This window comes from Neoarius graeffei, chromosome 21 (assembly GCF_027579695.1).
Source record: "Neoarius graeffei isolate fNeoGra1 chromosome 21, fNeoGra1.pri, whole genome shotgun sequence".
NCBI classification, from domain to species: domain Eukaryota; kingdom Metazoa; phylum Chordata; class Actinopteri; order Siluriformes; family Ariidae; genus Neoarius; species Neoarius graeffei.
Window position 1 is genome coordinate 55947890 of NC_083589.1, and position 16483 is coordinate 55964372.

The 16483-nt window shown below is 42.1% G+C and overlaps 2 protein-coding genes across 5 annotated transcripts in view; one reads left to right on the plus strand and one right to left on the minus strand.

The window, feature by feature from the left end:
- Positions 1-2174, minus strand: part of ipo8 (importin 8) — a 96517-nt gene extending 94343 nt beyond the window's left edge. For both annotated transcript variants that reach the window (XM_060903391.1, XM_060903390.1), the window contains exon 1: positions 2002-2174. In XM_060903391.1, the coding sequence (XP_060759374.1) occupies positions 2002-2085 (84 nt within the window). In that variant the 5' untranslated portion in view covers positions 2086-2174. The remainder of the gene's footprint in view (positions 1-2001) is intronic.
- A 210-nt stretch (positions 2175-2384) lies between these two features.
- Positions 2385-16483, plus strand: part of kics2 (KICSTOR subunit 2) — a 50370-nt gene continuing 36271 nt past the window's right edge. The window contains exons 1-2 of one of the 3 annotated variants that reach the window (XM_060903703.1): positions 2385-2466; positions 7882-8149. In XM_060903703.1, coding sequence (XP_060759686.1) covers positions 2461-2466; positions 7882-8149 — 274 coding nt within the window. In that variant the 5' untranslated portion in view covers positions 2385-2460. Of the gene's footprint in view, positions 2524-7628; positions 7703-7881; positions 8150-16483 lie in introns of those variants that run through there. The other 2 variants (XM_060903702.1, XM_060903705.1) reach the window with 2 other exon arrangements.

Below are 16483 nucleotides of genomic sequence, written 5' to 3' on the forward strand. Positions count from 1 at the left end.
TAGTTAAGTGAGCAGAAGATGAACTGATCACCAAAAGGCATAAAGGTAAAGACGAGACATTTCTTTTCAGCGTTTTCTGCAAGATTTGTGTATTATTTTTGTTTTGTACAATTGGAGAGTGAAAAAAGAAAAGGAACACCATGCGAAAGTTTGGGCACCCCAATACATTTGAGTTCTCAGGTAACTTTTACCAAGCTCCCAGACCTTAATCAGCTTATTGAGCTGTGGCTTGTTCAAATTCTTCGTTAGGAAAGGTCAGATGATGCAGATTTCAAAGCTGTATAAATTCTCTGACTCCTCAAACTTGTCCCTAAAATCAACAGCCATGGGCTCCTCTAAGCAACTCCCTCGCATTCTGAATAATAAAACAATTGATGCTCTCAAAGCAGGAGAAGGCTACAAGAACGTAGCAAAGTGTTTTCAGGTAGCTGTTTCCTCAGATTGTAATGTTATTAAGAAATGGCAGTTAACAGAAACAGTGGAGATCAAGGTGAGGTCTGGAAGATGAAGAAAACTTTCTGAAAGAACTGCTCGTTGGATTGCTAGAAAGGCAAATAAAAACCCCTGTTTGACTGCAAAAGACCTTCAGAAAGATTTAGCAGACCCTGGAGTGGCGGTGCACTGTTCTACTATGCAGCGACACCTGAACAAATATGACCTTCATGGGAGAGTCATCAGAAGAAAACCGTTCCTGCGTCCAAGCCACAAAATTCAGCATCTGAAGTTTGCAAATGAACATCTAAATAAGCCTGATGCATTTTGGAAACAAGTCCTGTGGACTGATGAAATCAAAATAGAACTTTTTGGCCACAATGTGCAAAGGTATGTTTGGAGAAAAAAGGGGGCCAAATTCCAGGAAAAGAACACCTCTCCAACTCTGAAGCATGGGTGTGGATCGATCATGCTTTGGGGTCGTGCTGCAGCCAGTGGCACAGGGCACATTTCATTGGTCGAGGGAAGCATGGATTCGAATAAATACCAGCAAATTCTGGAAGCAAACATCACACCATCTGTAAAAAAGTTGAAGTTAAAAAGAGGATGGGTCCTACAATAAGACGATGATCCAAAACACACCTCAAAATCTACAATGGAATACCTCAAGAGGCCCAAGCTGAAGGTTTTGCCCTGGACCTCACAGTCCCCTGACCTAAACATCATTGAAAATCTGTGGATAGATCTCAAAAGAGCAGCGCATGCAAGACAGCCCAAGAAACTTGTAGAACTGGAAGCGTTTTGCAAGGACGAATGTGTGAAAATCCCCCAGGTAAGAACTGAAAGATGATTAGCCGGCTACAAAAAGTGTTTACAAGCTGTGATACTTGCCAAAGGGGGTGTTACTAGGTACTAACCATGCAGGGTGCCCAAACTTTTGCTTCGGGCCCTTTTCCTTTTTTGTCATTTTGAAAATGTAAAAGATTAAAACAAAAAATTGTTTTTGCTTAAAATATAAAGGGAATGAGTCATCTTTAACTTTATGCCTTTTGGAGATCATTTCATCTTCAACTTGTTTAACTGTTCACAGGAACAGCAATTTTGACCAGGGGTGCACAAACTTTTGAGATGTTACAGCTGTAGTCCCCCCCCTTTCTGTATCTCGAGAGACACCAACTGCTGGAACCAAATGCTTTGTGTGTGTCAACAACTAACTTGTCCAATAAACCTGATCCTGGTTCTGATTGAGATCTGCCACGTTACTTCTTTCTCAATTCTGTCACTTAATGACCAAGTAATGCTAATGCTAGCGTGCTAAGTGATAAGAGCCCTAATTAAACAGGGATTAGATTAGATGCAGTGCAAGAATGAAGCCCTGATGTAATTAAATAAAGGCGAAAAACTTTTATTAGCTATATTAACTGTTCTCCTGTACAACACGAGCCATAAGAATGACCAGGCTTCTCTGTTTACATCAGTTACAAACCAAAAATCAGGCCACTCGGCATCACTGGCTAAAAAAAAAAAAGAAAAAGAAAGAAAAAAAGTTATTTATAAAAGCACACACACCTGATTGAGCTCATTTTCAGCCGCTAGTCTAAGATTAGGGTCTATAGTTCCCTTTAAAGCCTGTATAATCCGATTGGGATCCATCGAAACCAGAACTGCACAATAAGCGCAACTTTTTTTTTAAATTTTGTTTTTAATTTAGCTAGCTTGCTAGCTGTACATATACGCTGTTGTAGTCGTAATATAAAAATCCTCCCTTTTAGATTCCAAAGTGCACTAGATAGGGTGTAAAAGCCATTATTTAATACGCTAAGTAGTGCACAAATATAGGGAACGATATCCGGTTTGATATCCAGTCGTCAGTCCTTCCGCTTTTACCGGTAAGCGTTGAGTCATTGTCGTAAAACAACGTGAATGTGGGTGGGTTTACGGCAGCTAATTAGTGCCGTGTAAATATGGAGGCGATTATATGCGTGTGAGCGGCAGCTTTCGATCATAAGGAGGAGCTGAACCGGAAGTATGCTGGTCAGTGGGAATGTTTTCGCCCTGGTTGTGTTTGAGAGAGATGCTGCTTGCAGAAAAGTATGCATTATGAATTAATAACTTTAGTAAATATGTATTGTTTGGTGTATTTGAACACTGTTTATTTAAAAAAAAAAACTAGTACTGTTATGTATAAGTATACAGGGGAAATGCATTTTGAGAGAGAGAGAGAGAGAGAGAGAGAGTGTGAGTTTGTTTGTTTGTTTTTGTGTGTGTGTGTGTGTGTGTGTGAAAGAGAGAGGGAGAGTGTGTGTGTGGTCTAAGGGGCAAAATTGTCATTCAGAATCAACATTACAATAGAAATGTAAACTATATCATTTTTGTAGGACCCCCCCCCCCCCCCCCATGTATGTGCTGCTGCTTCATTATTATTATTATTATTATTATTAGTGATTTTTTTTTTTCTTTTCAGCTATTTTCTAGGGCTGGGAATCGATCCGGATTTCCTGGATCGATTCGGTTTCGATTCATTAGGTCACGATCCGATTCGATATCGATTCATGTACATATTGCTGTATTGTCACTTTAAAACTTTTAAATAAAAACTGACCCTATTGACAAACAGCTCCATGTCTGTTTGTGCTTGTATCTGTGTATGTGTAAGAGGGACACACAGAGAGACAAGAGTTCAAGTTTGAAAGAAAGCTTATTTATTTTGGAATGAAACCTATATCCAGGTTTTATTTGAAGTCTAAATCAAAATTATGACATTTGGTGGCCCTCTTTTAGTTAAATAACATACCCAGGTCTGGGTTTCTGACCACAAAAAAAATAGCTCATCAGTCACGAAATTATGTTTGACTGATAAGTCTCAGAGTGTAACAAACTATGACATTTGGTGGCCCTCTTGTAGTTAAATAACATACCCAGGTCTGGGTTTCTGAACACACAAAAAAAAATAGCTCATCAGTCAAGAAATTACTGTCTCGCTTAGATGTTTTCAGCTGGGCAAGACGTAGCGTGGCTCTAACCTCTTTACTAGTAGCCTAAACCCAGCATTTTCGACTACGCTGTAGGGGCGGAGGTCTTTACAAATAAAGATCCCGACTCCCTCTGGAAGGCTCATAGCACGCTAAGGCTGTGGGGGAAATTTCACACCAAATGCATTTTCAAGTGCCGTCTGCTTCGCGTCAGGTTTAGCACTAGCTGTCTCGGGGTGGTGCCTGGATAAATGGTTTCTTAGATTGGTGGTATTGCCCAGATATTTTACTTCTATTTGGCACAACTTGCAAACTGCATTCGTTTTGTCCAGTTCGTCTCTGTCCTCATACCGTTTGAAGCCGAAGTGTTTTCACACATCCGACTTCATCCCCGGCGGTGTTTTTAACCGGGCAGCTTCGTCCATCTTCTTGTTTTCTTTATAAGTTTCGTTTTGCCGGCACCCGCTTTTATAGTGCTCCTTGCGCGTTGGAGAAAAGTGTTATAGGCACCTGGAAGAAATCGATTCACATGTTGTTGGATCGATATCGTGGTTTTTTTCGCGTGAATCGATATCGAATCGTGGATCGATTTTTTTTTTTTTTTTTTTTTTTTTTTTTTTGACAACAGCTCTATTATTTTCATATACATATTAAAACCACCTGCCTAATATGATATTGTATAGGTCCTCCTTGTGCACATGGACTCCACAAGACCTCTGAAAGTGTGCTGTGGTATCTGGCATAAAGACGTTTTTGCACAATTTGTAAATTGCAAAGTTAAGTTAAGCCTCCATGGATTGGATTGGACTTCTTTGTCCAGCACATCCCACAGACGCTTGATCAGATTGAGATCTGGGGAATGTGGAGGACAAGTCAACACCTTGAACTCCTCGTCATGTTCCTCAAACAAACTAGAAAAGCACTCGGAGAGCGCAGGCCTCCGCCAAGAATCCTTTAAAAAAAATCTGGGATCCAGAAGGTGATCCGGATCACCGCCAACATTTAATGGATTGGGCACAAGTAAGTCACACCTCTGGAAAAAACTTCAGAGCAATCCGTTCATAACTTTTTCTGTAATGTTGCTAACAGACAAACCAACAAACAAACCAACGCTACCTGTAAGGGCCAGTTAAGCAATAATAATTTAAGTTAAAAACAGTTAAAAATGAATGATTTAAGAACATAGAAAAGAGTTTAGAACATAGAAAAAGAACATAGAAAAGAGTTCCATGTTCTAAATCTTATGATGTGACATGAGTCAGAACACGGTGGAAGCAACACGGTCTTTTGACTGTGCGCCAGACTTTGTGATTTACCTTGTTTTTAAGTAAACATTTTAGAAAGACAAGGGAAGTTGTCACGTCTCGTCGCTCGCGTGGAAAAAGTGTTTTTTCGACTGACTCTAGAAACGGTACAGTAACCAAGGAAGAGCTAACGGAGTGCCACTACACTACCGAAAACATAACCTCCTTGGCGGAGGTAATAATTCCTGAATGATTTTTGCAGTGTGGCAGGGCTCATTATCCTGCTCTTCTGCAGGATCCTTTGCTAGTCATGTGTATCAGTGAGCCTTGGGTGTTCATGACCTTGTCACCGGTTGTCTTTGTTTTACATCTGTTTTTCATGGACCGGTGTTAAAAGGTCAGATGCATATTAAAAGAATCAATATACATAAACTACACATACATTTATGGTAAAAGTAATGGGTAAAAAGACACCACATAAAATATACAATAAAGATAAGGGGAAGAAAGAGAAGGTTAAAAAAACAAAGCAAAAGAAAGACAGAACATGGCTGACATGGCAGTGGTGGTATAAAGCAACGTCCAGATACAACTGATCAGTAGAGGTGCTAGTGGTGTAAAGCTATTTAGTGTTGACATGTTTGGTGGCTAACTAACCACTTCTTTAGATTGTTCACTTGCTACTTGATGTATCTCACCCCTTGATAAATACTATTGTAATGAGAATCGATATTTTTTTCGCGGTCTGGTTTCCATCAAATCGTGTGCTCTGATTGGCTTGTGAGCGGTCCGGAATCCTACGATCCGGACCCCGGTTACGGACCTTTGGCAATTCGCTCGTTCACAACAACGACAAACATAGTAGCAGTTTTTTGTCAACATTTATTTTTGCATTTCTCAGTATAATAGCATTAATTTTACAGCATGGATGGTGATAATGACAGTGTTCACAGCAAAAGTGAGTTTTATTTTTGGAAAATTCCGAGCTAACATAGCTTGTCAAACAGGTTTTTGATGAGCTTGTAGCAGGTTTGTTCTAAGTATGGTTTTCCTTTCGGGCGCTCTCATTTTTTGTTAGAATTTGGTAAAGAAAAAAATATTTACCAGCTTAAAGTTGGTCTGTACTGTGAAATACCGTGACCTCGGCCTTGAAAATACTGACCTCGGCCCAGAGGCCTCGGTCAGTATTTTCAAGACCTCGGTCATGGTATTTCACGATACGGACCTCCCAGCTGGTAAATAATATACATTTATTCTCTTCATCAAGGATTTTTATTGTCATTGTGATTCGCAACGAAATTCAGTTTGGCACTCTCCTAGCAGCAACTAAAAAGGGATTTAAAAAAAAACCCCACACACAAGTGATAAGACAAGGACTGGTGATTAAAAAAAAAATGGTTACAATTATAAATAGATTAGATCGAACTTTATTTTTCCCTTTATTATTCCCTTTGGGTGGGTTCCCTCAGGGAAATGAAAATTCCAGAAGGATTATTATAGGATAAATAGAGAATAGAAATAGAGAAAAACTTCTAGTTAAATTAGGTATTTGCATATACAAAAATAAAAAAGAATAAGATATGGGAAAGAAGAAGGGGGGAGAAAAAAAAAGTCCAACAGAAGAGGTGTTGCACATTATATTGCACATTGTCCAGTATTGCTTATTGTCAGGCTAGGCTACTGCTCCTTCCCTTCCCGTCCTCCTGTTCCCCCTCCTCCCTCCCCAGAGAGGAGTTGTACAGTCTGATGGCGTGAGGGACAAAGGAGTTTTTCAGTCTATTAGTCCTGCACTTGGGAAGGAGCATTCTGTCACTGAACAGGCTCCTCTGGTTGCTGATGACGGTGTGCAGAGGGTGACTCGCATCGTCCATGATCAGTATTTTGTCCATAGTCCTCTCTTCCCTGCCACCGTCACCAGAGAGTCCAGCTTCATGCTGATAAGAAATTATAAGAAAAGGTAAATACATATAGGCAGGATCATGTAAAGCGCATGTAGTTCTAAGTAGAGGCCACAGCAGCAGGCTGTGCAATAATGAAAGCGACATATCTCATTCTCTCTCACTCGTGTGTGTGTGTGTGTGTGTGTGTGTGGTGGTTAGCGCTGTCGCTTCACAGCAAGAAGGTCCGGGTTCGAGCCCCGTGGCTGGCGAGGGCCTTTCTGTGCAGAGTTTGCATGTTCTCCCCGTGTCCGCATGGGTTTCCTCCGGGTGCTCCGGTTTCCCCCACAGTCCAAAGACATGCAGGTTAGGTTAACTGGTGACTCTAAATTGAGCCTAGGTGTGAATGAGAGTGTGAATGGTTGTCTGTGTCTATGTGTCAGCCCTGTGATGATCTGGCGACTTGTCCAGGGTGTACCCCGCCTTTCGCCCGTAGTCAGCTGACCCTGTAGAACAGGATAAAGCGGCTAGAGATAATGAAATGATTTTATTTCTCATCTCATCTCATTATCTCTAGCCGCTTTATCCTTCTACAGGGTCACAGGCAAGCTGGAGCCTATCCCAGCTGACTACGGGCGAAAGGCGGGGTACACCCTGGACAAGTCGCCAGGTCATCACAGGGCTGACACATAGACACAGACAACCATTCACACTCACATTCACACCTACGGTCAATTTAGAGTCACCAGTTAACCTAACCTGCATGACTGTGGGGGAAACCGGAGCACCCGGAGGAAATCCACGCGGACACGGGGAGAACATGCAAGCTCCGCACAGAGGGGCCCTCGCCGGCCACGGGGCTCGAACCCAGGACCTTCTTGCTGTGAGGCGACAGCGCTAACCACTACACCGCCGTGCCGCCCAATGATATATATATATATTTTTTTATATATATATTGTGAAAAATGAAATGTAGAAAAAAAAAACCTTAAGTCAACATTTGTTAGTATTTTTAAAAAAAATTGTTTTATTGTTAAAAGTCAAGGTGAGGTAGGTTTGGTGACGTAGCATTTTTCTTTGTACTTTTTGTCCCTTCTGCCTTGCCGTAGTGTTGTGACTGAAAACTGTCATGGCGGCGTTCTAGTCTATTTTCGCATTTTATTTTTTGTATAAAAATGTATGTATATTTTTCTGACATTAATCGAAATGGTCGTTTTAAGAAATACCAAGTGTATTCAGCTGAAATGTTTCCAGTTCTATTCGTTATTAGTGTGTTTCACATGAGGTGCAGTGTAAAATGTTAGCTTAGCTACATTAGCTCCTGAGTGTCAGGATTTCTGTGGATTCGGTTTGCAGGTTAATCCTGAACCTGCAGCCGTCATGGGCGAGGCTGGGCGGGAAGACGAGCTGCGGCCGGTCCCCAGAGAGAGAGCCGTGCTGGAGAGCTTCTTCACTCAGCTCGGCATGTTCTGGTTTGACCGAGCCAAAGACTACGTGGAGAAAGAGAAGGAGCAGAGCAGCAGGAGCGCCGCGGCCATCTGGAGCTCTCTGCTCGCGGCTCTGGCGCACCTGGCGGCCGCGGAGAAGGCCTACCACAACATGACCTTCCTCGGGCAAAAACTAGGTAAGAACACGGGATGGGGTCCTGGCTGATGTTTATCAACCATAATGCTAAATATTCCTTTAAACTAATCCTGTTCCTGGTGTCCTGCACATCCGAATGTTTTCGTCGTTCTTTCACACACTTCAAATAATCAGCTACTTCTCCTGGAGCTCAAACGTTTTAAATTATTATTATTAAGACAATTATCTGGCTACAAAAAGTGTTTACAAGCTGTGATACTTGCCAAAGGGGGTGTTACTAGGTACTAACCATGCAGGGTGTACAAACTTTTGCTTCGGGCCCTTTTCCTTTTGTCATTTTGAAAATGTAAAAGATGGAAATAAAAAAATTGTTTTTGCTTAAAATATAAAGGGAATGAGTCATCTTTAACTTTATGCCTTTTGGAGATCATTTCATCTTCAACTTGCTTAACTGTTCACAGGAACAGCAATTTTGACCAGGGGTGCACAAACTTTTGAGATATTACGATATTCTGGTTCTGATTGAGATCTGCCATGTTACTACTTTCTCAATTATGTCACTTAATGACCAAGTAATGCTAATGCTAGCGTGCTAAGTGATAAGAGCCCTAATTAAACAGGGATTAGATTAGATGCAGTGCAAGAATGAAGCCCTGAAGTACAACCCCGATTCCAAAAAAGTTGGGACAAAGTACAAATTGTAAATAAAAACGGAATGCAATGATGTGGAAGTTTCAAAATTCCATATTTTATTCAGAATAGAACATAGATGACATATCAAATGTTTAAACTGAGAAAATGTATCATTTAAAGAGAAAAATTAGGTGATTTTAAATTTCATGACAACAACACATCTCAAAAAAGTTGGGACAAGGCCATGTTTCCCACTGTGAGACATCCCCTTTTCTCTTTACAACAGTCTGTAAACGTCTGGGGACTGAGGAGACAAGTTGCTCAAGTTTAGGGATAGGAATGTTAACCCATTCTTGTCTAATGTAGGATTCTAGTTGCTCAACTGTCTTAGGTCTTTTTTGTCATATCTTCCGTTTTATGATGCGCCAAATGTTTTCTATGGGTGAAAGATCTGGACTGCAGGCTGGCCAGTTCAGTACCCGGACCCTTCTTCTACGCAGCCATGATGCTGTAATTGATGCAGTATGTGGTTTGGCATTGTCATGTTGGAAAATGCAAGGTCTTCCCTGAAAGAGACGTCGTCTGGATGGGAGCATATGTTGCTCTAGAACCTGGATATACCTTTCAGCATTGATGGTGTCTTTCCAGATGTGTAAGCTGCCCATGCCACATGCACTAATGCAACCCCATACCATCAGAGATGCAGGCTTCTGAACTGTGCGCTGATAACAACTCGGGTCGTCCTTCTCCTCTTTAGTCCGAATGACACGGTGTCCCTGATTTCCATAAAGAACTTCAAATTTTGATTCGTCTGACCACAGAACAGTTTTCCACTTTGCCACAGTCCATTTTAAATGAGCCTTGGCCCAGAGAAGACGTCTGCGCTTCTGGATCATGTTTAGATACGGCTTCTTCTTTGAACTATAGAGTTTTAGCTGGCAACGGCGGATGGCACGGTGAATTGTGTTCACAGATAATGTTCTCTGGAAATATTCCTGAGCCCATTTTGTGGTTTCCAATACAGAAGCATGCCTGTATGTGATGCAGTGCCGTCTAAGGGCCCGAAGATCACGGGCACCCAGTATGGGTTTCCCAGCCTTGACCCTTACGCACAGAGATTCTTCCAGATTCTCTGAATCTTTTGATGATATTATGCACTGTAGATGATGATATGTTCAAACTCTTTGCAATTTTACACTGTAACTCCTTTCTGATATTGCTCCACTATTTGTCGGCGCAGAATTAGGGGGATTGGTGATCCTCTTCCCATCTTTACTTCTGAGAGCCGCTGCCACTCCAAGATGCTCTTTTTATACCCAGTTATGTTAATGACCTATTGCCAATTGACCTAATGAGTTGCAATTTGGTCCTCCAGCTGTTCCTTTGTTGTACCTTTAACTTTTCCAGCCTCTTATTGCCCTGTCCCAACTTTTTTGAGATGTGTTGCTGTCATGAAATTCTAAATGAGCCAATATTTGGCATGAAATTTCAAAATGTCTCTCTTCCGATATTTGATATGTTGTCTATCTTCTATTATGAATACAATATCAGTTTTTGAGATTTGTAAATTATTGTATTCTGTTTTTATTTACAATTTGTACTTTGTCCCAACTTTTTTGGAATCGGGGTTGTAATTAAATAAAGGCGAAAAACTTATTAGATATATTAACTGTTCTCCTGTACAACACGAGCCATAAGAATGACCAGGCTTCTCTGTTTACATCAGTTACAAACCAAAAATCGGGCCACTCGGCATCACTGGCTAAAAAAATTAAATTAAAAAAAAAAAAGTTATTTATAAAAGCACACACACCTGATTGAGCTCATTTTCAGCCGCTAGTCTAAGATTAGGGTCTATAGTTCCCTTTAAAACCTGTATAATCCGATTGGGATCCATCGAAACCAGAACTGCACAATAAGCGCAACTTTTTTTTTTTTTTTTTTTATTTGTTTGTTTTTAATTTAGCTAGCTGCACATATACGCTGTTGGTACCTACTCGCTTCAGGTCCTCCTGGAACTTTTCTAACATGATTTCAGATCATATTTCTGCAGAATTGTAGAAAATTCGAAAGGGTTCACAAACTTTCAAGCAGCACAGGAAGAGCAATCCCTAACCTGAATACGGTATCTATACGGTAGCTCCCCTCCAGTTGAAAACACGAGCACAAGGTGTTCTTGGAGTTACAGGCTTTTATTGCACATCCATGCTTTCAACATGCCGTCAAAACGCCTTGAGAACTGGATAAAATACAAAAACACATAAATGACTCTACAGCCTTCCAGAATATTCTCATGGAGAATCATCTCATCTCATTATCTCTAGCCGCTTTATCCTGTTCTACAGGGTCGCAGGCAAGCTGGAGCCTATCCCAGCTGACTACGGGCGAAAGGCGGGGTACACCCTGGACAAGTCGCCAGGTCATCACAGGGCTGACACATAGACACAGACAACCATTCACACTCACATTCACACCTACGGTCAATTTAGAGTCACCAGTTAACCTAACCTGCATGTCTTTGGACTGTGGGGGAAACCGGAGCACCCGGAGGAAACCCACGCGGACACGGGGAGAACATGCAAACTCCGCACAGAAAGGCCCTCGCCGGCCCCGGGGCTCGAACCCAGACCTTCTTGCTGTGAGGCGACAGCGCTAACCACTACACCACCGTGCCGCCCTGATTTAGAATAAGTTCACGTAACAAATTATCATAATTAAACACAAATAACGGCATACCTCATTGGCCGCGTTAACTCAAGGGGAGTAAAAGGAAACTTCAGGCTCGACAAGTCTTCACAATCCAACTCTTCATAAACTTAAAGGATATGGGACATGGATTATTTTCTGGGTATAATTATGTATAAAGGACATAAGAAATGCCATCTAAATCACTGCAGGGCGTCAAAAATGTGAAAATCATCACATTCAACTTTTTTATACATCAGCGTAAAACAAGGATTCGTTAATGAGCTAGGTGGTCACGTGACCCGTGACGTCACAAAACCTTTCCACGGAGCCAGCGCTTGGGTATCTAATGTAAACAGGTTACCGAAATGGACACCATCGACAGTGACATTCCCGATGTTTCACAGAGATGTGAAGTTAGACCCTATCAATTCGAACCGACAGCTGGAAATTCACATGAACATGGATCTTGTCTTTACTCTGACGGGTCAGATGATTCTGAGAGTGAGAGTTCATTCAATCCCCATGAAACTGAAAGCGGTCGGCTCGATAACACTTCCTGGTAAGTTAAAAACAATTCTGCTCAAAGGCTAATAATCTGTTGAAAGAAGTATTATTTTTGTATCATACATTGAAAGTTCATCATAGATCTAGCTAAAGTCCGTTGCAAGCTAGTTTTTTTTTTTTTTTTTTTTGGCTGATATTTTTTGAGATTGATTGAGATACAATGCTTCCAGAGTCTGAGATGAAAACATTCAAAATGGCGAAACAAGTCAGAATTATGATAATCAATAATTGATACACCCAAAATTATAATACTAATCCATACCTCGGCTTTCAGTCGCTTAGCGAATGCACCTCGGCATTTTTCCGCATGAGGCCCATGGTAAAACCACACTTCCAGGAGGGGCTGCCGTCTGCCTCCCAAGCCGGCCGAGAGCGCTCCTCATCGGGCACGGCCAGGCGGGCGAATGCCCTGGTCCGTCCGCCCTGTCTAAAAAATAATGGTACAACTCCAAGTGAAGGTATCAATGCGCTGTCGAAGCGCGCAGAAGGTGTTAGTACGCCTGTCATTATAGTGCGGACTTGCCATAGCATAGAAAATCACTACGTTTCAATTTGTGTAACTGAACTTGTTTCATGTCACTGGTCATATAAACCTATGTAAACAGGAAAAACGCGGAAGAGTTTGGTCGCATCTAACTACAGCCCCAAAAAATACCATTGGCCATACTGAGCCTAGCTACATTGCTAACAGGAGTGACAGCGCGTCTGACTGACTGGGAGGTCACGCAAAGCTCGGAGAGGTACGGAGCAGCTCGTCTCAATTCAGATAAGAGCATATTTCATTATGGAAATACGGTGGACTGTTCCTATTTAAATGTCCATTAATGTTACAGGATTTCTTGACTGTCTCTACAGTTGTAGGAATGTTAGGCCCTGTATATTATGGCGCTATCACTGCCTCCATGAACCCGGCTATACGGCCTCTTAAATTTGGCTTGGCGATTAATTTCGTTCAGTACCTGAGTATTAATGTTGAAAGAATCCTCTGTGAAATGGTCCGAACACAGTTTGTGGGAAACAGTAGGTGCAAAGTTTTTTCTACGGCAGTAGTGAGCCCACACTTTCCTCAGCTTCGGGTCCTTGGGGAATGCAAAAAAACTTACTCCAGGGCATTTCCCATTGGAATTATTGCAACCATAAGCAGCACAATACACCATGATGTCCAATGTACGTTAAAGACTATAAAAACAATTTTCTTGTCATCCACTTCTCCATTCATCTACCCGCTTGTGCTGTGCCCGAAAGTTTTTGTGACGTATGATCACGTGACAGCGGCTCTTCCGGTTGTAAAATATGCATATCGGAAGTCGAGCAGAAATGCCATATAATCATCACGAGTATAACGATTTTGCTGAATTTAATAGATGATTTTGTATTTGTTGATGCAATTAATTCATATTTTTAATGGAAAGAAACTGATATAGCGTGCTTTTTATGTTTCATGTCCCATATCCTTTAAAACAGCAGGTAACCTTACGTTCCAGGCACGCTCTGACGAGCATGCATAGGGCGCAGCGACAAACAAAACCCCCCCTTCCTCACAGTGACAAAGAACATTAGTGCTGCTATATTTATACCTTAAATATATTTACTAGGCTTTATGTTCCCAATTATTTATTAACTAATTTATGAATTTATTTATTCGTCAGTAATGTTAATCATTCTTTTAATTATCTCAAGATATTAAATGAACTTAAATTGCATAACTGCCTCTGATGGCAGCTACAGTATCTGTGTTAAAATATCCAGGATGGGAGTTTCTCCCGGATCAGTGGTGGGAGCTTGAGGTTATATTTGCTCATGTGGCTGATGTTTTATTCAAAGTAAGTTGGAGTTGAGGCGGCGGAGTGTGAAAGGAATCGTTTAAGAACCGAGTGGTGATGTGATGCTGGGATTTGAACTCGCAACTCTGTGGTCAAAGGTTTCACAAAAGCATCTCGGCACAAAGATTGTGGTTATGTGGAGGAGCGACTGTAGCATTGAGCTAACTCTCTCTCTTTTTCAGTTAAGATCATCTTAAAGTGCATATTCTAGACCAATTTTTTTTTTTTTTTAAATATGAAAGTATGTCCCTTTACACTCATCCAGAAGGGTAATTTTGACAAGGCCATCTGTCTACAGCAGAAAAAAATAAAATAACAAAACGCGTCTGGAAAAATCCCAAGGGAGTCTGGTGCCAGATTCGTGACGTCACCTGCGGAAGCGCCAGCAGGCTGCGAGAGCTTTGCACGGTTTCAGTGCACAGCCTGTGTAGACCAAGCGCTCCCATTTCTCTCTCATTGTCCGGTCTTTTGGGAAACGATGAGTACTAATCCCATCATGATTGGTGTTGCTACACCATCCTACGATACATCTGTTAACCATTTTAATAATTACGCGATAACGTTGAAGAAATTTGCAGAAAACCACCAGGTCGTTTTCTCGTAAACAAACCAGTGCTGACGTAGGATTCAGAAGGAGGCGTCCCGCATGCGACGTCACGAAAATCAATGTCTGCTGGGAAATCCAAATGCCGAGTTTTTTCAGAGGCGGACCAGTTCGCCTCAAATGGCTTGATTTCAACTGGATTTTTCTGGTATTGCACAAAATGTTACAGATATTTGAGCAAAGTTGAATATAATATAAGAGAGAATTACGTTGCTCTTGCTGCTTAATTTACCCGCGATATGCACTTTAACTTTGTGATGCTTTTGGGCAGAACTCAGCCCTGATCTGAAGCCTTAACCACAGTGTTATTTGTTCTTTACTTTTACAAAACGAGTTGAATAATATAATTATTTTTAAACGTGGGTGGCACGGTGGTGTAGTGGTTAGCGCTGTCGCCTCACAGCAAGAAGGTCCGGGTTCGAGCCCCGTGGCCGACGAGGGCCTTTCTGTGCGGAGTTTGCATGTTCTCCCCGTGTCCGCGTGGGTTTCCTCCGGGTGCTCCGGTTTCCCCCACAGTCCAAAGACATGCAGGTTAGGTTAACTGGTGACTCTAAATTGAGCGTAGGTGTGAATGTGAGTGTGAATGGTTGTCTGTGTCTATGGTGGGGTTTACATTAGACCGTATCAGCGGATCATCAGATTAACGTTTTTAAAAACGATTCGCGTGCGCACAGCAACGCCAATACACGATTCGCGTGCACACAGCAACGCAATACACGGATACGCTAATCACATGACTAATTCGGCACGCAAGTTGAGAAATGTCAGTGCGGCTCATCGCTTCCTCCTCAGCGGCTGCGCTCCAAATCACTCCGCCCTGAACAGCGAGTGCCCTCTGGAGGGTGCGCACTCCGGCCCTGCGCAGCTCACAGAGCGCACGAGTGAAGCGCACGAGCAGTGATTCAGGACTGAGCCGCTGTGAGCAAGTCACTTATCACTTGCAAGTGGAAGGATGGCAAGCCTAAAGACAATCATAACTACACAATGGGCAGTATTTGCATCAGTATTTGCAGTATTTTCATACTTTTATACTCTTTAATGAAAGGTGATACAAGGCGGAAGTCCGCGCCGTTTTTCAGCAGTCGCGTCACATGACCAACGCCAGCGAATCAGGAAGGTGGATGTCACAGTGACGTTGTCCAATGACGACGCCAGCTAGAGCTCAGCACAGCGTATCCGCGTATTCTCAATGTTTACACAGCACCGGACCAGACACGATCTGGATTGAATACGTGGACCCTGGCGGATTCCCGTTTCCCAGCGTTTCCAGGCGGTTTAATGTAAACGGACAGTGCATCCGTGAAGAAAACGAGACAGATACGGTCTAATGTAAGCTTGGCCTATGTGTCAGCCCTGTGATGACCTGGTGACTTGTCCAGGGTGTACCCCGCCTTTCACCCGTAGTCAGCTGGGATAGGCTCCAGCTCGCCTGCAACCCTGTAGAACAGGATAAAGCGGCTAGAGATAATGAGATGAGTTTTTTAAATGTCTTTCTTGGAGTACTCAAAGATCCTATAGACACTAATACATTATATAGAAGCATGTAATAATAGATAAATTAAAAAAAAAAAACCACCACACAGACAGTAACCTGAGCTCAGGATCAAACCTGGGACCCCTGGAGCTGTCAGGGTGCATAATAGTAGTAGTAAAAGAAAAATAATAATAATGCATGACTGACTGTAACAAGTCATGTTTTTATTTTCCTGAGGAAAATCATGGAAACTTGCATGGTCGGGACTTGGGCTTCTTTGACCCAGGTTTGATTGGTTCTGTTGTGGAAGATGACTCGCCTCACGCAGCTTCACCGGCTTTTGATGAGTCGCAGATGGGTGAAATTTTTGTTCGTGGAAATGGAGGAACAAGACGCATCTTGTTGCAGGAGTGCAGCAGTGAGGTTATATTTATTTGAGTCTAAACATCCAGAGGTCTCGCTCTCATAAGCATTCGGGTGCATCAGTTGCCGTCACTTTCATAAAATCTGATGCGTTTTTGTCCGGGTGTTCCTTTTCACCAATAAAGACATCCTGTAGAATTTTTTGACCATATTCAAAAGTCTAAC